A 25422-nucleotide genomic window follows, 5' to 3' on the forward strand; every position below is an offset into this window, starting at 1 on the left:
CCTTCTTGAACAGGGGGGTTACAACAGCGATTTTCCAATCCTCTGGGACTTTCCCGGACTCCAGTGACTTTTGAAAGATCATAACTAACGCCTCCACTATTTCTTCAGCTATCTCCTTTAGGATCTACTCTAGGATGTAGTCCATCTGGGCCCGGAGATTTATCAATTTTTAGACCTCTTAGTTTCTCTAGCACTTTCTCCTTTGTGATGGCTACCATATTCAACTCTGCCCCCTGACTCTCCGGAATTGGTGGGATATTACTCATGTCTTCTACTGTGAAGACTGACGCAAAGTACTTATTTAGTTCCTTAGCTATTTCCTTGTCTCCCATCACAAAATTACCAGCGTCATTTTGGAGCGGCCCAATGTCAACTTTTGCCTCCCGTTTGTTTTTAATGTATTTAAAGAAACTTTTACTATCATTCCTAATGTTACTGGCTAGCCTACCTTCATATTTGATCCTCTCTTTCCTTATTTCTCTCTTTGTTATCCTCTGTTTGTTTTTGTAGCCTTCCCAATCTTCTGACTTCCCACTACTCTTTGCCACATTATAGGCTTTCTCTTTTGCTTTGATGCATCCCCTAACTTCCTTTGTCAGCCATGGCTGCCTAATCCCCCCTCTGATAACCTTTCTTTTCTTTGGGATGAACCTCTGCACTGTGTCCTCAATTACTCCCAGAAACTCCTGCCATTGCTGTTCTACTGTCTTTCCCACTAGGCTCTGCTCCCAGTCGATTTTCGTCAGTTCCTCCCTCATGCCCCTGTAGTTACCTTTATTTAACTGTAACACCTTTACATCTGATTCTACCTTCTTTCTTTCAAATTGGAGATTGAATTCTACCATATTATGATCACTGCCTCCTAAGTGCTCCCTTACTTTAAGATCTTTAATCAAGTCTGGCTCATTACATAACACTAAGTCCAGAATGGCCAGTTCCCTCGTGGGCTCCATCACAAGCTGTCCCAAAAAGCCCTCCTGTAAACATTCAATGAATTCCCTTTCCTTGGGTCCACTGGCAGCATTATTTACCCAGTCCACCTGCATATTGAAGTCCCCCATGATCACTGTGACCTTGCCTTTCTGACATGCACTTTCTATTTTGTGGTGCATTTTGTGCCCCCCGGTCCTGACCACTGTTAGGAGGCCTGTACATAACTCCCATTATGTTTTTTTTGCCTTTGTGGTTCCTCAACTCTACCCACACAGACTCCACATCATCTGACCCTATGTCATTTAGTGCTATTGATTTAATTTCATTCCTAATTAACAAGGCAACCCCGCCCCCTCTGCCCACCTCCCTGTCTTTTCGATAGGTTGTGAATCCCTGGATGTTTAAATGCCAGTCCTGAACCCCCTGCAACCATGTCTCTGCGATGCCTACCACATCATACCTGCCAGTCACAATCTGGGCCACAAGCTCATCTACCTTGTTCCGTACACTGCGCGCATTTAAATATAGCACCTTTAATTCTCTATTGACCGCCCCTTTTTGTTTTCTTAGTGTGGTGGACCTTGGTTTACTGAGCCTTTCCATACACTGTGTCATATTTTGTGGGATGGGGACTATCGTAACCTCTCCTGCGTTTTGTCTTTTCGTGCTTTTTTGTATTCCTAAGCAGCTACGCTTCCCACTGATTACTTCACCTCTTGGTTCCCTGACTTTCCCTTCCCCCCCCAATCTTTAGTTTAAAGTCCTATTGACCACCCTATTTATTCTTTTCGCCAGAACACTGGTCCCAGCTCGGTTCAGGTGGAGACCATCCCAACGGTATAGGTCCCCCCTGTCCCAAAACTGATGCCAATGTCCCATGAAAAGGAACCCCTCTTTCCCACACCACTCTTTCAGCCACGTGTTAACTTCCCTTATTCTTGCCTCCCTATGCCAATTTGCACGTGGCTCGGGCAGTAATCCGGAGATTATGACCCTTGAGGACCTGTTTTTTAATTTGAATCCTAGCTCTTTATAATCTCTGTGGTAGTATGCATTAGGGGTCATGTGGGACTGTGAAGCCGTGATGTCATTGGCTGACAGATCCCGGGTCTTGGTTGGCTGTTGACCTCTAGCTCCGCCCTGAAGGCGGAGTATAAGAACCAGGAGTTCTCCCCGCAGGCCAGTCTGCTACTGAACTGCGGGGAACAAGTCACGCTTAATAAAGCCTCATCGACTTCATCTCTATTCGTCTCTCGTGACTCTTTGTGCGCTGCAATTTATTAAGCGTGCTTAAAGGACTATGGAGCTCAGGATCATCCTGGAATGCCTGAGGATCAGCCCCCACGCAGTGAACTCAGCAGCAGTTTTCAAACACTGGCAGACTTGTCTCGAGGCCTACCTCAGAACGGCCCCCAGCCGGGTCACAGAAGACCAGAAACTACAGGTCCTGCACTCGAGGGTAAGCCCGGAAATTTTCCCTCTCATTGAAGATGCAGAGGATTTCCAGACGGCGTTCGCTGCACTAAAGAGCATCTATGTTCGCCCAGTGAACCAGATCTACGCACGCTACCAACTCGCAACGAGACGGCAAAGACCGGGAGAATCGATAGATGAATTCTACGCCGCGCTACTAATTTTGGGACGGGCCTGCAGCTGCCCGCCGGTAAACGCGATGGAACACACGGACATGTTAATGCGTGATGCTTTTGTGGCTGGTATGAACTCTTCCCAAATCCGCCAAAAACTTTTGGAAAAAGAGTCGCTAGGACTCTCAGAGGCACGGGCCCTTGCAGCCTCCCTGGATGTGGCCGCGCGAAACGCCCACGCCTACGGCCCCGACCGCGCGGCAGCCCCTTGGGCTCCGTGGACCCCCGTCGCGACAAACCCCCCCCTCCCCCCCACCCCACAGGCTTGCGCTGTTCAGACGCCAAGTCGTCCCGGGGGCGCCCGCTGCTATTTCTGCGGCCAGGCGAAACACCCCCGCCAGCGCTGCCCGGCCCGCGCAGCGATTTGTAAGAGCTGCGGGAAAAAGGGCCATTTCGCGGCTGTGTGCCGGTCCCGGGAGGTCGCCGCTGTCCCCGGAGAACAAGGAGTCCTGCGCGCTTCTAACGCTCCCCAACCCCCCCAGCGCCCCATGTACGACCCGCAGGCGCAACCAGTTTGGGTCCCGGCCACCGCTGTCCAGCGCCCCATGTACGACCCGCAGGCGCAACCAGTTTGGGCCCCGGCCACCGCTGTACCCGGAGAACAAGGTGACCTGCGCGTTTCTAACGCTCCCCAACCCCCCCAGCGCCCCATGTACGACCCGCAGGCGCCGCCATTTTGGGTCCCGGCCACCACGAGGGGAGGAGGGGCGCCGCCATCTTGGGACCCCCCAGACCTGTGCGACGCATGGGGACGGCCATTTTGTCCACCCCCACCGCCATCTTGTGACCCCCCAGCCATGTGCGATGCATGGGGGCGGCCATCTTGTTCACCCCCGCCGCCATCTTGGACGGCAACAACGGACCCCAGTGTCGACGGCTCCACGGGGTTCGAGGAAGACGCTCAAGCACTACGATCACGTCTGGCCTCAATGACGCTGGACCAAGCACGGCCCCGGACGCTCCAGACGACGACAACAACGGTGCTGATAAACGGGCACGAGACACCATGCCTGGTCGACTCCGGGAGCACGGAAAGCTTCATCCACCCCAACACGGTAAGACGCTGTTTTTTGACCATCCGTCCCAGTGCGCAAAAGATTTCCCTAGCTGCAGGATACCACTCCGTACAGATTAAAGGCTTCTGCATAGTGACCCTAACGGTGCAAGGGAGGGAGTTTAAAAACTACAGGCTCTACGTCCTTCCCCAACTCTGCGCGCCCACATTACTGGGATTAGACTTCCAGTGCAATCTGCAGAGCCTGACCTTCCGATTCGGCGGCCCAATACCACCACTCACTATTTGCGGCCTCGCAACCCTCAAGGTTGAGCCCCCATCCTTGTTTGCAAACCTCACCCCGGATTGCAAACCCGTCGCCACTAGGAGCAGACGGTACAGCGCCCAGGACCGGACATTCATTCGGTCCGAAGTCCAGCGGCTACTGAAGGAAGGCATAATCCAGGCCAGCAACAGTCCCTGGAGAGCACAGGTGGTAGTAGTAAAGACAGGGGAGAAGCAAAGGATGGTCATAGACTATAGCCAGACCATCAACAGGTACACACAACTAGATGCGTACCCTCTCTCCCGCATATCCGACATGGTTAATCGGATTGCCCAATATAAGGTCTTCTCCACCGTGGAACTCAAGTCCGCCTACCATCAGCTCCCCATCCGCCCAAGTGACCGCAAGTACACAGCCTTCGAGGCAGACGGGCGATTATACCACTTCCTAAGGGTCCCATTTGGCGTCACAAACGGGGTCTCGGTCTTCCAACGAGAGATGGACCGAATGGTTGATCAACACGGGTTGCAGGCCACGTTCCCGTACCTCGACAACGTAACCATCTGCGGCCACGATCAGCAGGACCACGACGCCAACCTCCAAAAATTCCTCCAGACCGCTAAAGCCTTGAACCTCACATACAACGAGGACAAGTGCGTTTTTAGCACAAACCGGCTAGCCATCTTGGGATATGTAGTGCGCAATGGGATAATAGGTCCCGACCCCGAACGCATGTGCCCCCTCATGGAATTTCCCCTCCCGCACTGCTCAAAAGCCCTAAAACGCTGCCTGGGGTTCTTTTCATATTACGCCCAGTGGGTCCCCCAGTACGCAGACAAGGCCCGCCCCCTAATACAGACCACGACCTTCCCTCTGTCGACAGAGGCTTGCCAGGCCTTCAGCCGCATCAAAGCGGATATTGCAAAGGCCACGATGCGCGCCATCGACGAGTCGCTCCCCTTCCAGGTCGAGAGCGACGCCTCCGATGTAGCTCTAGCGGCCACCCTTAACCAAGCGGGCAGGCCCGTGGCCTTTTTCTCCCGAACCCTCCACGCTTCAGAAATCCGCCACACCTCAGTGGAAAAGGAAGCCCAAGCCATAGTGGAAGCTGTGCGACATTGGAGGCATTACCTGGCCGGCAGGAGATTCACTCTCCTCACGGACCAACGGTCGGTAGCCTTCATGTTCGATAATGCACAGCGGGGCAAAATTAAAAACGACAAGATCTTAAGGTGGAGGATCGAGCTCTCCACCTTCAACTATGAGATCCTGTACCGTCCCGGAAAGCTGAACGAGCCGTCCGATGCCCTATCCCGCGGCACATGTGCCAACGCACAAATTAACCGCCTCCAAACCCTCCACGAGGACCTCTGCCACCCGGGGGTCACTCGGTTCTACCACTTTATAAAGTCCCGCAACCTCCCCTACTCTATGGAGGAGGTCCGTACAGTCACAAGGAACTGCCACATCTGCGCAGAGTGCAAACCGCACTTTTTCAGGCCGGATGGTGCGCACCTGATCAAGGCTTCCCGTCCCTTTGAACGCCTTAGTCTGGATTTCAAAGGGCCCCTCCCCTCCACCGACCGCAACACATACTTCCTGAATGTGGTGGACGAGTACTCCCGTTTCCCCTTCGCCATCCCCTGCCCTGACATGACAGCGGCCACAGTCATTAAAGCCCTTAATACCATATTCACACTGTTCGGTTGCCCCGCATACGTCCACAGCGACAGGGGGGTCCTCCTTCATGAGCGACGAGCTGCGCCAGTTCCTGCTCAGCAACGGTATAGCCTCAAGCAGGACGACCAGCTACAACCCCCGGGGGAACCGGCAAGTAGAGAGGGAGAACGGCACGGTCTGGAAGACCGTCCTACTGGCCCTATGGTCCAGGGACCTCCCAGTTTCACGGTGGCAGGAGGTCCTCCCGGACGCTCTCCACTCCATCCGGTCGCTACTGTGTACTAGCACTAACCAAACGCCTCACGAGCGCCTCCTTGTCTTCCCCAGGAAGTCCTCCTCTGGAACGTCGCTGCCGACCTGGCTGGCGGTCCCAGGACCCATCTTGCTCCGAAAACATGTGCGGGCGCACAAGTCGGACCCGTTGGTCGAGAGGGTTCGCCTCCTCCACGCGAACCCGCAGTACGCTTACGTGGAGTACCCCGACGGCCGACAGGACACGGTCTCCCTGCAAGATCTGGTGCCTGCCGGCAACACGCACACCCCCCCGACACCAATCACCCCCTCCCTGCCACCGGCGCACCCCGCGAGCGCCCCCTTCCCGGGAGGATCGGTCCTCCTCCCAGGTCCGACCAGAAGTGAAGCTGAAGCAGAAACCGTAAGGCTCCCGGAGACGACAACACTGGAACAAGCACCACCACCGGGGCCGAGGCGATTGATGAGGACGACCAGACCCCCCGACCGACTCGTGGCATTGATGTAACACTTCAATGTTGTGGACTTTAACGAGAACTCTTTCTTTTTCCCCCTTTTTACTGTAAATAGTTCTAAACAAAAAAAAACCTCTGTACATACTGTGATGACATGCTAAAGTTTTCCTCCCAGGACCAGCCTTATAAACCCTTACCACCATGCGAAGCACCACCCCGCCGGGTTCATTTTTAACAAGGGGTGAATGTGGTAGTATGCATTAGGTGTCATGTGGGACTGTGAAGCCGTGATGTCATTGGCTGACAGATCCCGGGTCCTGGTTGGCTGTTGACCTCTAGCTCCACCCTGAAGGCGGAGTATAAGAACCAGGAGTTCTCCTCCGTAGGCCAGTCTGCTACTGAACTGCGGGGAACAAGTCACGCTTAATAAAGCCTCATCGACTTCATCTCTATTCGTCTCTCGTGAGTCTTTGTGCGCTACAATCTCTAAACAGGTCCTCTTTCCTAGACTTGCCTATGTTGTTGGTACCGACATGGACCACAACAACTGGATCCTCCCCCTCCCTCTCCAGTATCCTTTCAAGCCAGTCAGAGATGTCCCGCACCCTAGCATCGGGCAGGCAACATTCCATGCGGGACTCTTTATCCTGCTCACAAAGGATACTATCTATCCCCCTGATAATAGAATCCCCTACAACTACAACTTGCCTATTTACTCCCTCTCCTTGAATGGCCTGCTGAACCATGGTGCCTTGGTCAGCTGACTCATCCTTCCTGCAGCCCTGTTCGCCATCCACACAGGGAGCAAGTGCCTCGTACCTGTTGGACAGAGTCAAGGGCTGAGGCTCCTGAGTTCCTGACTGCTGGTTCCCTTTACCTGCCTGACTTGCAGTCACACCCTGCTGTCCCTGGCCACTGGCAGGATTTAAACTACTTACTCTGACAGGTGTGACTGCCTCCTGAAACACAGTGTCCAGGTAAGTCTCCCCCTCCCGGATGTGCCTCAGTGTTTGAAGCTCAGACTCCAGCTCATCAATTCTGAGCCGGAGCTCTTCGAGCAGCCAACACTTACTGCAGATGTGGTCGCTGCAGCTCGCAATGGGATCTACCAACTCCCACATCAAGCAGCTCAAGCACATCACCTGACCAGCCATCACTAATTAATTAATTCGTTTAATTTAAGTTTATGAGTTTAGCTGTGTTTTTTTTAAAATTTGGGGCAGATTTGCAATCAACCAATCAGATCACAGCTTCCCTCTTACGTCACTTTTGGGAAACAAACTGGAAAACAGGAAGTTTCCGTTAGGTTTTTATACTCACAGAGACTGCTCCTCCTCCTCCGAACGGCTCCCAAAATTAGGCCCGAAGAAAGAGAGAGAACAAAACAGTTGGGAAGAAGCACCTTCTCCCACTCTTCACCGAATTACCTCACTGCACCAAATTACCAAATTCTCACTCGGTCTGTATCTCTCTCACTCAGGCTGTGTGTCCTTGACCTGCGCAATGCTTTTGCGCAGATCAAAGATGTGGGGTGGAGTTTTCCCTGATTTTGTCAGGCTCTGACTGAAACCCGACGTGTAACTCTCCAGCTGCCCAGCTGAGTTTTTGGTCCACATTCTGAGACTCAATTCGATGGGTGGGATTTACCCTGTCACTGTGGCTGATAGAGCTGGTGAGGTCGGCTTCACATAGATCGGGGCGCCCCTACCAGCACAGAAAATAAAGCTCCCCAACCCCATCCCCCAACTGGCAGGGGGGACCCCCCTCCACCAGCATTGTGGGCTTCCCCCCCTCACCATAAGCATCAGCATTGGGGGTGTCCTCCCCTCCAACAAACATAACACAAACTCTGCCCCCAATGAGATTCCCCAGAGGGTCCGAACCTGGCACTGCCTCTTGGCACAGCTTGGAATTGCCAAGTTGACCGTGCTGATCTGTGCCAGGCATATATCTCTACCCTCAGGGGCTACATTGACCTTTGCGCCCCAGGGGGAAATCTCCTTGGCTGATTCACGTTTATAAATAGCTGCTGTAAACTGTGCCGAGATCACCTCGGCGAGGCAGGGATATTCTGCGAGGGGGGGTGGGGGGGTGCTCAGTAAGTATATTAAAATGTATCAAAATGTATTTAAATGGGATTCGCACCCTTTCTGGGCATGAATCCCGTTACATCACCGTCATCTGACCGCCGAAAATCCCGTTTTCTGATTCGCACCGGACTTTCCGCTCACGTCGTCATTCTCGCCGATGGGTAACGTGAGCTGGCTATACCCCCCCCCCCCCCCACAGTTGCTACATTTGCTGAGGTTACATAGTGAAATGTGAAGAGGACACAAAGAGACCGCAAAGAGATATAGATAGGTTAAGTGAGTGAACAAAGATCTGGAAAATAGGGTATAATGTGGGAAAGTGGGAAATGGTCCATTTTGGCAGGAAAAATAAAAAAGAAACACATATCTAAATGGTGAGAGTTTGCAGAGCTTTGAGGTGCAGAGGGATCTGGGTGTCCAAGTGCATGGATCACAAAAGGCTAGCATACAGGTACAGCAAGTAATTAGAGAAACTAATAGAGGGTGTGGTTCAGCCAAAGAAATTCTATGTCCGGTTTGGGGTGTGTTTAGCAGGGTGATTCTCAGGCCTGCACAGAAATGAGTTCCGGCAGCGTTGAGAAAGACCATGGTATTCAACAGCACTTTGCCTTTTTTTTGCCCCGGCGAGGAACTCCCCGTCGAGGCTGCACTTCAGTCATTTCCTGCACAGTTCGACAGTACAGGAAGACTATTCCTGGATCTGGGCACCATTTTTAAAGGCAGCCCTGATCTTTTGACCACCGCTCACCGCGGCCACTTCACCCAGTGTACCTCTTCTGGGGTCCCCGATTCCCCCCCTTACTCCATCTGTTATGGGAAAGGCACCCCTGGGCCCGGCCCCTGGTACGGGAACCTAGCACTTGGGCATATTGGTACTGCCAACCTGGCACCCTGGCAGTGCCCCTGCCAGCCAGGTACCATATGCCAGGATGCCCATGTGGCAGTACTAAAATGCCAGGCTGGCAGTGTCAAGGTGCCTGGGTGCCAGGGAAATGCCAGGATACCACATGTCCCTGTGCCTGACCACCCAGGGATCCCCAATGACCTGGGAGACCCCCCCAGGTACCGCTATGACTGGTCCACGTTTTTGTGGACCAGTACTAAATGGCGTCCTGGTGAGATCTCCCAGATCAGGCTGGTGAATCCCGGGATCCGAGAGAATCCTGCCGGCGGATATTTAATATACATATCTGGTACGCACCAGTGAGAGCGAGTTCCAGATCGTGACGTCTCATGAGATTCAGCAGAGTCTCGCGAGATATTTTGAACGTTGCAAACCTCGCAAGAGATTCAAGGGACTTGTCCCGACACCAAGTCGGGCATGACGAGGCCATTGAATTGCACCCAGAATGTTATCATTTATTGTGAGGGGAATTGAATGCAGAAGTAGTGAGGTTATGCTTCAGTTATACAGAGCATTGGTGAGACCACATTGGGGCGCGATTCTCCGACCCCCCACCGGGTCGGAGAATCGCCGGGGGCTGGCGTGAATCCCGCCCCCACCGTGTCCCGAACTCTCCACCACCAGAGATTCAGCAGGGGCGGGAATCGCGTCACGCCGGTCGGCGGGCCCACCCCCGGCGATTTCCGGCCCGCGATGGGCCGAAGTCCCGCTGCTGTCAACCCTCTCCCGCCAGCATGGATTCAACCACCTTTTGAACGGCGGGAGCAGGCGGCGTGGGCGGGCTCCGGGGTCCTTGGGGGGCGCAGGGCGATCTGGCCCCGGGGGATGCCCCCACGGTGGCCTGGCCCGCGATCGGGGCCCACCGATCCGCGGGCGGGCCTGTGCCGTGGGGGCACTCTTTTTCTTCCACCTTCGCTATGGTCTTCGCTATGGCGGAGGCGGAAGAGACCCCCTCCCCTGCGTATGCGCGGGGATGCCGTGAACGGCCGCTGATGCTCCCGCGCATGCGTCGCCCGGTGAAGACCTTTCAGCGCCGGCTGGCGTGGCGCCAAAGGCCTTTCCCGCCAGCCGGCGGAGCGGAAACCACTCCGGCGCGGGCCTAGCCCCTCAAGGTGAGGGCTTGGCCCCTAAAGGAGCGGAGAATTCCACACCTTTGGGGCGGCCCGATGCCGGAGTGGTTCCCGCCTCTCCATTACGCCGGAACCCCCCGCCCCGCCGGGTAGGGGAGAATCCCGGCCCAGGTGTTTTGTCTATTGGTCTCCTTATTTAAGGAAGGATTTAAAAAAAAATTTTCATGGGAAGTGGGGACTAACATCCCTGATCCCCAGGCTAACATTGCTGTGGGTCTGGAGTCACATGTAGGCCAGACCAGGTAAGGATGGCAGATTTCCTTCCTTAAAGGACATTAGCAAACCAGCAATCAACAATGGTTTAATTGGACTTTTAGTTCCAGATTTTTATTGAATTCAAATTCCACCATCAGCTCTGATGGGATTCGAACCCAGGACCCCAGAGCATTACCCTGGGTTTCTGAATTACTTGTCCAGTGACAATACCATGATGCCACCTCCTCCCCTAAAGTGTCAGAACCAGTTCAGAGAAGGTTTACTTGACTAATACCAGAAATGGGCGGGTTGCCTTATGAGAAAAGGCGGGACAGGCTTGGTTTGTATCTGCTGGAGTTTAGAAGAGTAAAAGGCAACTTGATTGAAACACATAAGATCCTGAGGGGTATTGACAGGATGGATGTGGAGAGGATGTTTCCTCTTGTGGGAGAACCTAGAACTAGGGGCCACTGTTTAAAGATAAGAGCTGCCCATTTAGGACAGAGATGAGGAGAAATGTTTTCTCTCAGAGGGTTGTTAGTCTTTGGAACTTTCTTCATCAAAAAGTGGTGGAAACAGAGACTTTGAATATTTTTAAGGCAGAAATAGACAGATTCTGGATAAGCAAGGGAAGAAAGGTTATTGGGGATAGATGGGAATGTGGAGTTGAGATTACAATGAGATCAGCCATGATCTTATTGAATGGTGGAGCAGGCTCGAGGGGCCGAGTGGTCTACAACTGCTCCTAATTTGTATGTTCTTCTTCCTAGACAGTCTCTTGGGATCTAAGATGTCTTGCTACAACTCCATTTCAATGAGTTCTGAGATGGCTGATCGGTCCAATGTGTAATCTGTTGACCTTGCCTCGTGTGGGGCAGGTGGCACTTGAAGATTTGGATAGATGGGTTGTTTGGATGTCAGCGCTCTCCCTCTGTTGCTGCATGTGCCCAACAAAGAGTCTCGATCTGTTTGGTGCCTTCACGAATGAGCCGCCTCCATTTTTGTTGGTCACACACCAGGAACACTTGACCTCTTCAAAGATGCTTTGAGGACATCCCTAAAGTGTTTGCGCTCTCCTCCTGGGAGTCTCCTGCCACAACTGAGTTGTGAATATTGCAGTTATTTTGGGAGTCTGGTGCCAGGCATAGGAACAACATGTCCTGTCCTCCGAAGCTGGTTTTGAGTGATTAGCTCCTAGATGCTGGGTAAGTTGACTTGGGAGAGGACATTGCTGTCCGACTGCCTCCATTGCCACAGGATTTGGAGTAACTTGTAAAGGCACTACTGGTGATACTTCTCTAGTGCTTTGAGGAGCCTGCTGTAGCTTCTCTAAGTCTGCAAAGCACATAGGAGCCTGGGGATCACTGCGAGCCGGCGTGCCTTGGTCTTGGGTTTGAGATCTGGCCCTCAGAACACTCTTTTTCTCAGTCAAACATAGGCTGAGCTGGCACATAGGAGTCAATGATGAATTTCTTCATCCACATCTGTATTTGTTGAATGAAGGCTCCCAGGATGCAGAAATTATACCATTACTGGTCTAACAGTGTTCATTAATAAGGATTATTTTGTTGTATGAATCCAGTAATTCAGCCATACTGTTTTTTTTCCAGATTTCTTACCTTATCTATTTTAAAAAATAAATTTAGAATACCCAATTCTTTTTTTTCCCAATTAATGGGCAATTTAGAATAACCAATTCACCTAACCTGCACGTCTTTCGGGACTTGTGGGAGGAAACCGGAGCACCCGGAGGAAACCCACGCAGACACAGGGAAAATGTCCAAATTCCACACAGACAGTGACCCAAGCCAGGAATTGAACCCAGGTCCCTGCCACTGTGAAGCAACATTGCTAACCACTGTGCTACCATGCCACCCCACAATTAATTAATTACTAACTTCCCCACAGTTCACTATACTTTCAGGTTCTGTGTCATTGGCAAACTTTGAAATTATGCCCTGTGCACCCAAGTCTAGGTCATTAATATAGATCAACAGAAGCAGTGGACCTAACACTGATCCCTGGAAAACTCCACTCCAAACCTTCCTCCACTCGGAAAAACATGCATCCACCACTAATCCCGGTTTCCTGTCACTCAGCCAATTTCACATCCATGCTGACACTGTTCATTTTGTCCATGCGCTTTAATAATGCTGACAAGCCTGTTATGTGGCACTTTAACAAAAGCCTTTTGGAAGTCTATGCACACCACATCATCCGCATTACCCTAATCATCCCTCTCTGTTACCTTATCAAAAAAACTGAATAGAGTTATTTAAACAAAATTTACCCTTAACAAATCCATGCTAGTGTTGCTTAACAAATTCATGCTAGTGTTCCTTAACAAATCCATGCTGCCGGCCCTTAATTAATCCACAATTGTCCAAGTGACTGTTAATTTTACTCTGAATTATCATCTCTAAATGCTTTCCCGCCACCAAGGCTAAAATGACTGGCCTGTAGCAGAGGCAAAGCATGAAAAAGGATAGAAAAATGAAGCTCTTCAAACACCAATATTCATGGGATTTTAGCAAGGGTTTTAGCTGAGTGCAAAATACTTATGTCACTTATGTTCTGAAAATCAAAATAAAATTAATGATGGGGTAGGCTTTGAAATCTTTCAAGTCCAGTGGGGGGGAAAAATTAACCTGAAGCAACAGGTGGATTTGGGTCAGCCAGATAGTTAAAATCTGAGAAATATGTTTCCCTGCCCTAGCCAGCACAGGAATCATGGGCCGAATGGCTTCCTCTGTGGTGTATTACTCAATGTTTCAATGGCACTTCATTATTACAGATCATCAAAGTCAAAGTAGATGACTATATTTTTTATGCCATACTGAACAGCTAAACACCTAATACTACAATACCTGTCACATGTTCCATTATCCTAATTTAACCCTAATTTATCCTTCAAGTCTATCATACCTGTACATCACTATCACTAGATAAATAGCACTGAAACAGGTTTTCTTTTATTTGTTCTTGGGATGTGGCTGACACTGACGGCAATATTTAATGCCCATCCCTAATTACTATGAAAACATTAAGAGTCAGTTATGTGGTGTGAAACTGGAGTAACAGGTGGACTGGAAGGTGAAGGGGTTGATTCTTTACCTCAGAATGTATTACGGAACCACTTGGTTTTTACAACAAACCGATAGCTTTCATGGTTATTTACCAGTGCTAGCTTGCGAATTATCAAATTTGTTGATTTTAATTTCACAACTTTGAACTCACAGCTTTTGGTTTTCTAGCCCAGTGCAATAATCGCGAAGCTCTACATCACTCTATCCTAACTCATCCAGCTGAAAAAAATATGACTTTGATCATCAAACAGGATCGATGATTATCGAGCTGGATTTTCATGAAAGAGGTGGTAAGGTCGAGTCAGGAATCTTCCTGTCTCCTTCAAAAAGGTGTCTGCCCGCCCTATTTTCAGTCAGGGAAGGTGGTGGGATGAAATCTGGAGGAGGTGGGCCTGAGGTGGCAATGGAAGTAAACGGATGGCCAGGTGGCAGGCTAGACCGCCCACCGCTGTTTACTGGGACATTGGTCTAGTTGTACTGATGAACCAGAGGCAATCAAACCATCATAATAGTGGTTAGCACTGTGTTACCATGGGCTGCATGGTAGCACAGTGGTTAGCATTGGTTGCTTCCAGGCTCCCAGGTTCAATTCCCGGCTTTGATCACTGTCTGCGCGGAGTCTGCATGCCCTCCCCGTGTCTGCTTGGGTTTCCTCCCAGGGCTCCAGTTTCCTCCCACAGCCCAAAGACATGCAAGTTAGGTAGATTGGCCATGTTAAAATGCCCCTTAGTGTCCAAAAAGGTTAGGTGGGGTTGCTGGATTACAGAGATAGGATGGAGGTGTGGGCTTAAGTAGGGTGCTCTTTCCAAGGGCCGGTGTAGACCCGATAGGCCGAATGGCCTCCTTCCGCACTGTAAATTCTATGATTCTATGGTCATGCCTCTCCCACCCACATGCCCTCCACACCTCTTCACACTGGCAATGCTACCACCATGCCCATGTCTTCCCCATGCTCACTCTCCAATCCCCGTCCATACTGTCCCGGCCTCCTCTATGAGACATGATGTTTGCCTGCCGCCTCATACATGATATTCCCCTTCTATGCCCCATGTATTCTCAGTAGCCCCTCACCCAGTGTTCACTGTGAGCAGATCTGAGGACGTATTTGAAGTGGACAGTAAAAACTGAACCTTTAACAATCTAATGGTGATATAATTTAGTCTCCTGAAAAAACTCCTGTTCATAAAAGTCATTCATAAAAATCCTCTCAAATGGTCAATCTGTTGCGAAAGCAAACACTTATTCACTTTCCACATCTAAGACAGATAATCCTTTAAAAATGTCTTAATACTATCAAGCAAAAATATGAACATAGACTCCTGCTGAAACTCATCCAACAATTCATAATAGGGTCAGTTGTAATAGCAAACCCTGGGAAATGTAAACAATACCATTTATTGAAACTAAAAACCAGATGGCCTTTTTTCATTTGTTCTTGGGATGTTGCTGGCTGGGCCAGCATTTATTGCCCATCCCTGAGAGCATTTAAGAATCAACCACATTGCTGTAGATCTGGAATCACATGTAGGCCAGGCCAGGTAAGATCGACAGATTCCTTTCCTAAAGGACATTCGTAAACCAAATGTGTTTTTTAGGACAATCGTCAATGGTTTCATAGTTATCATTAGACATTTAATTCAAGATTTTTATTGAATTCAAATTCACCATCTTACATGGTGAGATTCAAACATGGGACCCAGAGTATTACCCTGGGCCTCTGAATTACTAGTCCAGCAATAACACCCTACACCACTGCCTCCTCTTCTTCTAAGCTATAACTGATGTCCTTATTTTCTGTAAGAAGTCTTACAACACCAGGTTAAAATCCAACAGGTTTGTTTCGAATCACTGGCTTTCGGAACGCAGCTCCTTCATCAGGTGAATGAACAGGTGGATTCCATAAACACATATATAGACAAATTCAATGATGCAAGATGATACTTTGAATGCGGGTCTTTGCAGTTAATTAAGTCTTTACAGGTCCAGACGGTGCAACTGGAGAGAGGGAAATCACAGGTTAAAGAGGTGCGAATTGTCTCAAGCCGGGACAGTTGGTAGGATTTCGTAAGCCCCGGCCAGATGGTGGGGGGTGAATGTAATGCGACATGAATCGAAGGTCCCGGTTGAGGCCGTACACATGCATGCGGAACTTGGCTATCAGTCACACCGTCTGCGCCACTGTGCTGCCCCTCATCTTATCTTTACATGGTATGGAAAAATCAGCGCATTAGCACAAATGTCTCCAGTCTGAATAGAGCATTTAATGATTCAAACTTGAACATCCATTGTAAACACATCAGTGTTAGAAAAAAAGTAACAATCACCTGAGTGGTAAAGGGTTTATTGATTACGAATTTAAATGAAAACAAGTGTTCCAAGTTCTGCTATCACAAAGTATCGTCCCTAAATAGCCAAAGGAAAAGGTAGTATAAAAATTAAATACCTGTATCTGTACTGTTGCTCAGACAACCAGTTTTCACCTTTAGCAGTGTAACCTCCAATTTCCGGGACGTTGGAAGATATTTGAGAGACACAAAAATTTCCCCAACAACCTCCTGGAGGGAACAAAAGCAAAGGCACTGTCTAAGTGCAAGTAGTTGCTGTTTACACAAGTGCCTGAATCAGTTCACCCTCTGTCAATTTTAAGCAATTATGGCGTCTGGTGCACAAGCTGCTCCTTCAGCAATGTTGTGATTACTGGAGACCTGCAAGTCTAGCTTCTGCAAGCAATCTCTTGCTATCTTGTAAGTTCCAGGGACAAAAATCACACTGAATTTCATTACAGTGGTTTTTCTCTTTTTGATTTTGGACACTTGAGTCCTACTGTTCTGATTCATCAACAATTACAAAGCTTGGCACAACATCGAGGGCTGGAGGGCCTGTTCTGTGCTGTACTGTTCTATGTTCTATCCCATTCACATCAATCTCACAATTTTTTTACTACCTCTGACGTGCTGTGGGATATTGACTTTCGTCTCCACCTGTTGTCATTGTCATGGGAGGCAGAGTTATCCCATACAGCACATGATTGGATATATGAACTGGAACTGTAATACCGGTAAAAGAATGTGTTGTTTCCTCCCGAAATGTCCTTGGCCTCAATTCAGCACAACCCCAATGCGGCATAAATCAACCGTGTGGTAAATACAGGCACAGACCCGTTTCCCTTCACATCAGCTTGCACCCTTCTGCGTATTCCACTGGGAAACACATTTTAAAAGATCAAATTGTGGTGCTCAACAAATGGCTGCTAAATAGCACTGGAGTAAAAAAATGTTACGGAGAGGCCAGATAATGGCATAATTTGTACCTTTTGGACCTTCTGTAACTTCTCGCAGAAATCGACTGTGTTTGATAAATCTAAGTTGCTAAACGGCAAACGCACTTCTCCTAGAACATCCCGTCGTGAATATTTGTCGAAGTCCCAGGCCTGTCAGAAGAATATTTATCCTGAATTAGATTACACAAAGGACGGAAGTTCAGAAAAAACAGACCAATAAACGTCAGTAAGAGCTGCACATATAGACTGCCGGCCTCTGTTTGTTGCTGGATTAAAAGTGTTTGCATTTATCCTGTTAGAAGAGTGAAGTTCAAATAGTGTCAAAGAAAACAGTGACATTATTACACAGATGTAACCACCACACTGTTGGTATGTGGAGGAGGCCCATCTCTGCCCAGTTAAGTGCCTGATTGAGCCTTCCCTAAAGGAGGAGCACAGAACTCCTGCCAGCTCTCGAGCCAGCTATTGAGGCTCATATCGCCTTCATTGAATCCAGCCCTTTGATCCTGTGATTAGCCGATGGTGACTCCCAGGATGCCGACGGTGGGGATTTAGCGATAGTGCTGCCATTGAAGATCAGGGGAAGATAGCTGGGCTCTCTGGCCGCGATTCTCCGTTCCCGCGCTGGGTCGGAGAATCACCGGGGGGGGGGTGCGAATCCCACCACGCCGCTCCGACGCCAGGCCGCCAATTCTCCGCTGACCGGAGAATCGGCAGCAATCGCGCCGGCACGGTCGCTGCGGCGCCAGTCGGGGGCTGTTGAAAGCGGCCCCTCGACGATTCTCCGCGCTCGACGGGCCAAGCGCCCACTGAGTTCCGCAGAGTCTCGCCGGCGTCCTTTGCATATGGTCCTGCCCGGCACGACCTCGGCATTCTGGCTGTGGGGGCTGTCCTGGTGGTTGGGGGGACGGGGGGAGCCAACTCTGGGGGGTGCCGCCACGGTGGCCAGGCCCATGATCGGGGACAACCGATCGGCCGGCGGGCTCATTCCGGGGGGAGGGGGGCTATGTTCCTCCGCGCGGGGTCCCTGCAGGGGTCTGCAATATTGTACGCGGGCCGGCGCGGAGACGGCCGTGGCGCGCATGCACGGACCTGCGCTGGCCGTGGCAGGCCGGTTTTCGGCGCCGGAGCAGCGCTCAGCACTCCGGCGCCGTTCTAGCTCCTGAGGACGGGGTGAATGCCTGGGCCTAGAGGCCCATTGACGTCGGCATCGCTCGCGCCGGTTTTGACCCCGGCGTCAACACTTGGCCGGGATTTCGGAGAATCCCAGCCTCTATTTATTGAAATGGTCATTATCTGCCGCTCATGTATTTTACTGGCTATCTATCAACCCTCCTCGGACCAGGGATCATTATTTGAAGAGTTGTGAATTAAACTGAGCAGCGAACAGTCCCAACTCCTGACCTTATGATGGCGGGTAGGTGTCAGCAGAAGCAGCTAAAGATGGTTGGCCAAAGCGACTTCGCTGTGAAACTCCTGCAATGATCGTCTGGGGCTGTAATGTTTGGTCTCCAACAACCACGGCCACTTTCCTTTGTGTCACAAGTTATTCAAAACACGGGGAGTGTAACCATTATTGAAACTCAGCTTTACTAGATCCAAAGTTCTCAGTCCCAAACTCGGTTTAATGCAACCTTGATGTTGGAGACCGATACTCTCAGCTCTCCTTCAGGCCATTTGGTTCGAAACAATCGCCGCAATTGTTAAATAAGGGATAACCAAAGAACAATATAGTGCAGGAACAGGCCCTTCGGCCCTCCAAACCTGCGCCAATCATGATGCCTGTCTAAACTAAAACCTTCTGCACTTCTGGGGTCCGTATCCCTCAATTCCCATCCTATTCATGTATTTGTAAAGATGCCTCTTAAAGGTCACTATCGTACCTGCCTTCGCCACCCTCCCCGGCAGCGAGTTCCAGGCACTCACTACCCTCTGTTTAAAACATTTGCCTCGCACATCTCCTCTAAAATTTCCCCCCGCCCCCGGTCGCACCTTAAACCTATGTCCCCTAGTAATTGACTCTCCCACCCTGGGAAAAAGCTTCTGACAATCCACTCTGTCCATGCCCCTCATAAATTTGTAAACTTCTATCAGGTCATCCCTCAACCTCCATCGTTCCAGTGAAAATAATCCGAGTTTATCCAACGTCTCCTCACAGCTGAGTTCCTTTCAATGCGTTAAATCCGCAACCTTACATGATCATCGCCATTCAAACTGACATACATTTAGTTGAAGGAATATATTTTCTCTTCCGCAGTTTGAAATCTCCTTGTATCAAAAAAGTCGGTGAGGAGGTAGTTTTTTTCATTTCATTTGCTGACCTAATCGGCTTCATGGCTAACATCCTGATTTTAATAATGCCGAGATTAACACTAACCTCCACCACGTTAGGGTAGCAGCTTGTTTAAGTTAAGAAACGACCGATCCAATTAAGGGTTAATGGTACTCTGTGTTAAGGGTTTAACTCAAGTCAGCATTAACAACAATCCAATCTGTGTGTACACTATTTCATTTGTTTTCTTTAAAAAGCTGCAGCAACAAGCAGAGGCGAATGTCACACCTAGTCCTTGGTATGTAACAATGAGGGGCTTTAATTAGAGGCAATGGGTTTTATTACAGAATACTTGGGGGAGGGGCTAGGCAATTGGTTATTTCTCTGAAAAAGCTAAAGTGCTGTAATTACAGCACCACCTTCACTTTAATCGTAGAATTTGATTCACTTATATATGTGACATAACTATAGCTTATTTTAGAGTCTTGGTACTAAAGGAAGCCTGAAAGAATATTGAATGAGAAAAGGTTGTTACAGATAAATAAGTATAAAGCACCATAACTTCACAACGGTTCGAAGTTCAAACTATATAACACTTGGGATACAAGGTACAGAAGTATTCAAAGTTCAAATGTGATTTATCGCTGTGTTCATTCACCTATTTTGATCTCTCCTTTGGGAAATTATCTATAGCATTAAACCATTCAGTCTATGATTGTCACGCCAATCAAGAGTTGGGCAACAGGGTAAGGATGACTGCATTGCGAGAGCTGTCCACACTATGGCCAAGATACAACAAAATAGGTAACCTGAACTCCAAACTCAATGGCTTGTTAAAATTGGCATTAACGTAACATCTTTGAATAACCATAAGAAGGCAGCAAGAGGATTAATATTTTTTTTAAGTACCTCAAGTTTTAAAGTAGCTTTTTTGTAGGCATCCTTTTCAACATAACAGATAAACTGGTCTCCGAAGCAGGGATTTCTAGTGTTCTTCACGATCATCGTGTCCCATTGGTGAAGGATATATTGGTAACGGCGTGAACTGGTAAACAGCTTTATCCGAATGAAATAGTCAGCGGGCTGACTAAAGTGTCGAACAGGAAGATTAGATCCTTCTGCAACTGTCAGTTCTAATTTTGATTGTTTCTTATCATATGATAAAGAAAATTTCAAGTTTCCCGAAAGCTCAACCTTTGAGTCAATGACGAGATCGTCGTTCGATTGAACCAGCTTAAAATCACCAGGATCGCTGCTTTGCAGATAAAGACTGAGCTTCTGTACACTCTCCTGCAGCTTGTGGACCTTCAGAAAAGATATATGTACAAGAAACTAGATTGTAATATATTAACCAATGTGCCATGTAATTTTTTCAAATAGTGCAGTAAAAGTGTCAAGAATCCTGAACTCCACTTGCCTTGTAATCGTGTTTTTTCACATCTGAATACTCATCTTCATCAGACATACCCAGAAAGTCTGCAGAGTTGCTGCGCATTGATAAGTTGCTTTTTTCTGTATATTGTTTCTTGGGTTCAGTCCCATCCGCAGCATTTTTTGCTACAAACACAATATTAGTTGAATGTTACGCAGGAGAAGTATAATAATAGAATGATTAAAAGCAGACACCAACTAACTGGAACATCACAATTCCAAACCTGGGGGTCCATAGAATCCCGACATGCAGAAGGAGGCCACTCAGTCCATCGAGTATGCACTGACCCTCCCTCCCCAAAGTGCATTTTACCTAGATCCACTATCCTGTCCTATCCCCAGTAACCCTGCGCAATGATCATGGCCAATCCACCTAACCTACATATTTTGGACAGTGGGAGGAAACCGGAGCACCCGGAGGAAACCCACGCAGACATGGGGAGAACGTGCAAACTCCACACAGACGTTTTGCAGTTGTCACTGGGCAGAGAAAGGATTTGTGTCCCTCATCACAGTTCCCTTTGTTAAACAGCACAAACCCCCAACCTTTCTGGGTCTGATTTGGCTTGTTGCCCTTACTTGTGTTGTCATCTGGTTGGATGAGGTTTCGCTTGGAGTTAGGCAGTATAAAGTTTTTCTCAAGACTGTTTCTTTGCAACCATTTACGTCCAAGACCTCATGGTAAGTACATTATTCTCTGGGCACAGAGTGTTCTGGATCTTGCTCCCTTGGAGTCCCTTGGTTATCTGACCCTGTTGTCATGCCTACATCGTCATTAACATCATTGTCCAAACTGGCATAACCGTTAACCCTTTACTCTACAAAATAACACAAAGCCCTTGGGTGGGATTCTCTGATCCTGAGGCTAAGTGTTGACGCCGTCGTAAACGCCGTTGCATTTGTCGACGGCGTCAACATGGCCTCAGGAGCAGCGTTTCTGACCCCTACAGGGGGCCAGCACGGCACAGGAGCGACCCACGCCACTCCTGCTGCCGGTACCGGCGTCAGATGGGCGCCGCGGGTCTGCGCAGTGCGACCAGCGCCAATGTGCGCATGCGCAGTGCGACCGGCACGATTACGCGCATGCGGGGTGGCTCCCTTCTCCCCGCCGGCCCCGACGCAACATGGTGTAGGGGTACAGGGGCCGGCACGGATCAAAAGAGTCCCCGAGCCCGAGAGGCCGGCCCGCTGATCAGTAGGCCTCAATCGCAGGCCAGGCCACAACGGAGTCCCCCCCCCCCCCCCCCCCCCCCGGGGTCGGACCCTCCCCCCCACCCCCCACCCCACCAGGCCGCTCCCGAAAGGATACACGCCGAGTTCCCATCGGGTAAGACCACACGTGGACGGCGCTGGCGGAACTCGGATTTTTGTCGCCTGCTCAGCCCATCCCGGCGGAGAATCGCCGGGGGTGGGGGGGGGGGGCGCGTAGACCCGACCCCCCGACTGGCGCTGCGCCGATTGTGCCAGCGGCAATGGCGCCGATTCTCCGCTCTCCGGAGTCTTATTTGCCACCCACCTTTTGTCTTATTTGCTTTTCTGTGCTTGCAGTACAGGTAGATCTGCCACCCAAGAATTACCATGGATACCAAGAAAAAAAGTCCTGCTGCGCTCATCAGGGCAATTTTCATTGTGTTATCCAGATGAATGTTCAGGTTTTGAATAACAGCCTGGAATTTGCTGGCAAAATCCATGTTCCAGCTGTGCCTGAAAGACAAAATAAAATTATAGGAAGAGAACACTTTAGTAAATTAACCTAGTTGTTAAGTTCAATGTTAAGTTTTTAAGATACACAGAAAAAGTGTTGAACAGTCATTTTAAAACTCTTTTTTAGAACATGTCCGGGAATATGGAAGAGCTCGGGAATATGTCCGGGTATATGGAAGAGCTCGGAATATGGAAAAAGGCTGATTTCCTTCCGTTCAAAGCATTAGTGAAGCAGATGAGTTTTTAGAAACAAGCCAGTAGTTACATGGCCCCTAGATTCTTATTCCAGGTTTATTTAATTTCAATTCCTCAGCTGCCATGGGAGGATTTAAACTCATGCCTTGCAGGCCTCTGGATTACCAGCTTGGCACCACATCTCCTATCGGACTGTTTAATAGTGGCAGGCAGGGAATGATTTTGGCTGCCGTCCACTTTGCAACATCGGACACAATTCAGTAACATTGTCTCTTTCGAACTGCAGCTGCATTGGCCTCGCTCCCGTGATAGATGGAGGAATGTGTATCTTAATTTATAGATTCGGCGCAAGGATAGTGATGCAGAACCAATCATGCATCATTCCATGAAGCTGACCGCCACTTTCACATTGGACAGGATGGGATCCAGGCTTTACACGCTAACCTCTGCTGCACTGGACCCAGACTCCTCCATGCTTCATGACTGTGACTGGAGGCTGGTTGGCAGTCCTGCCAACGCAACCAGCATTTCAGTGTGCCTGTTCATCAGTGTTCTCCTGTATGCTGCCCCAACAAACTCCTCATCTGAGTCCTCCGCAGCAGATCCCATCCGTGACTTCACTCCCCAACACCCCAGGGAGTTGACACGCGAGCTGTCCTTTCACCCTGTCCTGAATTCAGCAAACCCATGCCTGGCAACTCACCACTATACAAGACGCCAAGGTCCTCACGGTGCCAATGTCTGTCCTGGCAAGTGTGCGATCAGATGATGATGCATCCTCATTACTTTTGTGGAACCGCTCTTCCTCCAGCCGCTCCTGATGCTGGCCAGGCATCTGAAAGAATACAAGCACAAGGGGCGGGTTGGTGTGAGGGAAGGAGAATTACCATAGTCACGCCAGCTTTAGCTTTCACTTGTCACGTCCCAGGAGGTGGATGAAGAGGGAGTTGAAAAGAGAATAATGCTGACAATTATCAGCATCCTGGACTTTCTATGGCTATGTTGTCTCTGTGGAAATCCGGCCCAGCCTTCCCCAGTCTTCTGTCTCTCCCTGGTGTTACGTGCGCTCTTCTCCTGCAGCTGCGAGATCAAGGATTGTGTGGTACTAAGCTCGGGTGATGTGCCTACCTTAGCTGGTGGTTGGGATAGGTAGGTGGATAGGTTGAGGTTAGGTGTGTGATTGTCAGGAATGAGTCCTGAGGGGGAAATGGGATCCTGCTGACTGAGTGATGGGGGATATGGCGCACTGAACAGAGTGACAGGTTGTTGGTGTGATGGACGGATTAACCGTGAGGATGCATTCACTTACCTTGACCACCCATGTGAGGAGTTTGTTTTTCTCCTGACATTTCTACCGCATTTGAGGGGCCACTCTCCAGGTAGTAACCCCCTGGGTGACTTTCTCCCATTCCCCCATCAAGCCATGTTTTGAGGAAACCATTGCCTCCCTCTGGAGTCCATCCCATTGACCGGAGCATCCAGTGTTGGGTCACTAAACCAGGGAACCCTCCCCCTTGCCTGCTGTAATGTCCGACCAATGCTTCAAAAATGATTTCCTACTAGTCATGATTTCAGGTGTGCAGCTTTCCTTTACTAGACTGCGAGAGGAGCAGCCTACCTACCGCATGTGGTCACCAAGCAACACTGCTGGGACCTTCTGTTGTGCACAGAAGCTGCAGGCAGCATGGAGAGTGAAGGAACAAAGCTACCATCAGTCAAATGAGGTGGGCAGGCAAAATTATATCCTGCCCAATTTGATTTGAACAGGCTCAAGGGCATATTGGGAATCACCAGCCCCATCCCAGAATCCAGGGCAGACCCATTTCTATTCTGCTAGGTCTGAAATAGGAAGACTGAATGGGTGGGTAACCATTGTGACACTTTTCCACTCTGGTTTATTCACAGATGCCCATTTTTCAGATGAAACCAGCCATAAAACCTAAACGCTTGAAATTCGGCTTCTTTTGACTTTGTTTTTCAAAGCTATGAAGTTCCACTTGGTCGCCAAAATGGAGAATGATGCGTGGACGCTTCTGCTCCAAGTTGCCATTTTCGGTGAAAGTGTTTATATGGTGAAAGAGGAAATACATCTTCACCAAGTTTGCCATCCACTGCTACATGAGAGCGGTCCCTGACTCTGTTTCCTAGAAAGCTGCGGAGCTGCTTGTCAACTCTGAGATCTGGACCAAATGACAGGGTTTCCATTCCCTCAATGTCCAGCTGGTGTACGACCATAAAGCAATGTATCACGCAGGTCAATCCCAGGTATCCACTGGATTCTGGCCATGGGGGTAGTGATTCCCAATTTGCCCTTGAACCTTTTCACATCAATTTGGGCAGAATGAATTGTGACAAAAGTTCTCCTTTGACACCATAGCTCACGACAATGGTGTACAACTCATATACACGCGGGCATCGTGCATACGATGAATGATCTATGCCGCTAAATGAAATTTGATAGGGCGGATACTGAGGTGTTTTAACAACACTTTGTTATCTGGATTACTGTGGAGGAGGCCTACAGTGGTCGGCACAATGCATGTCACGATTCAGCGAGGTCTGCTGCATGCCGCTCTCAGCAGGGCCCAGTCCTTGCGACCAGCTAAATGGTAACCAACTGATGAGGAGGATGAGAAAGAGAAAGAGGGAAAGGAAGAGGGAACCAAAGCAGCCCCTTTCTAGCCAGGATATCAGTGAGTGAATCATCCAACTGTGATAGTGGTAAAGGCAACTCCAATACCCCATTCACAAACACTCCCACGCTTTGCTTTCCCAATCTTTCGCTTGGTGGCAATGCTAAAATAGAAGTCACCACAAAACAAACACTTCAAATCAAATTTATAAATTAAATGCTGTTATATTGCATACAAATGTCAACTAATCACTTTT

The 25422-nt window shown here is 49.4% G+C and overlaps 1 protein-coding gene and 1 long non-coding RNA gene across 4 annotated transcripts in view; one reads left to right on the top strand and one right to left on the bottom strand.

Annotated features, from left to right (window-relative positions):
* syt19 (synaptotagmin XIX) overlaps window positions 1-25422 on the bottom strand; it is a 116737-nt gene that overhangs the window by 43788 nt on the left and 47527 nt on the right. For 2 of the 3 annotated variants that reach the window (XM_072466544.1, XM_072466545.1), the window contains exons 2-7: window positions 23237-23368; window positions 22151-22338; window positions 20621-20760; window positions 20113-20508; window positions 16962-17081; window positions 16095-16206 (exon numbers count right to left, since the gene is read on the bottom strand). In XM_072466544.1, the coding sequence (XP_072322645.1) occupies window positions 16095-16206; window positions 16962-17081; window positions 20113-20508; window positions 20621-20760; window positions 22151-22325 (943 nt within the window). In that variant the 5' untranslated portion in view covers window positions 22326-22338; window positions 23237-23368. Of the gene's footprint in view, window positions 1-16094; window positions 16207-16961; window positions 17082-20112; window positions 20509-20620; window positions 20761-21213; window positions 21329-22150; window positions 22339-23236; window positions 23369-25422 lie in introns of those variants that run through there. The other variant, XM_072466546.1, reaches the window with a different exon arrangement.
* LOC140384649 (uncharacterized) lies at window positions 20106-20610 on the top strand. Its single transcript, XR_011933116.1, has 2 exons — window positions 20106-20251; window positions 20370-20610. It is a non-coding gene; the product is annotated as an uncharacterized lncRNA (long non-coding RNA).

The sequence above is a fragment of the Scyliorhinus torazame genome, chromosome 10 (assembly GCF_047496885.1).
Source record: "Scyliorhinus torazame isolate Kashiwa2021f chromosome 10, sScyTor2.1, whole genome shotgun sequence".
In the NCBI taxonomy this organism is placed as follows: Eukaryota; Metazoa; Chordata; class Chondrichthyes; order Carcharhiniformes; family Scyliorhinidae; genus Scyliorhinus; species Scyliorhinus torazame.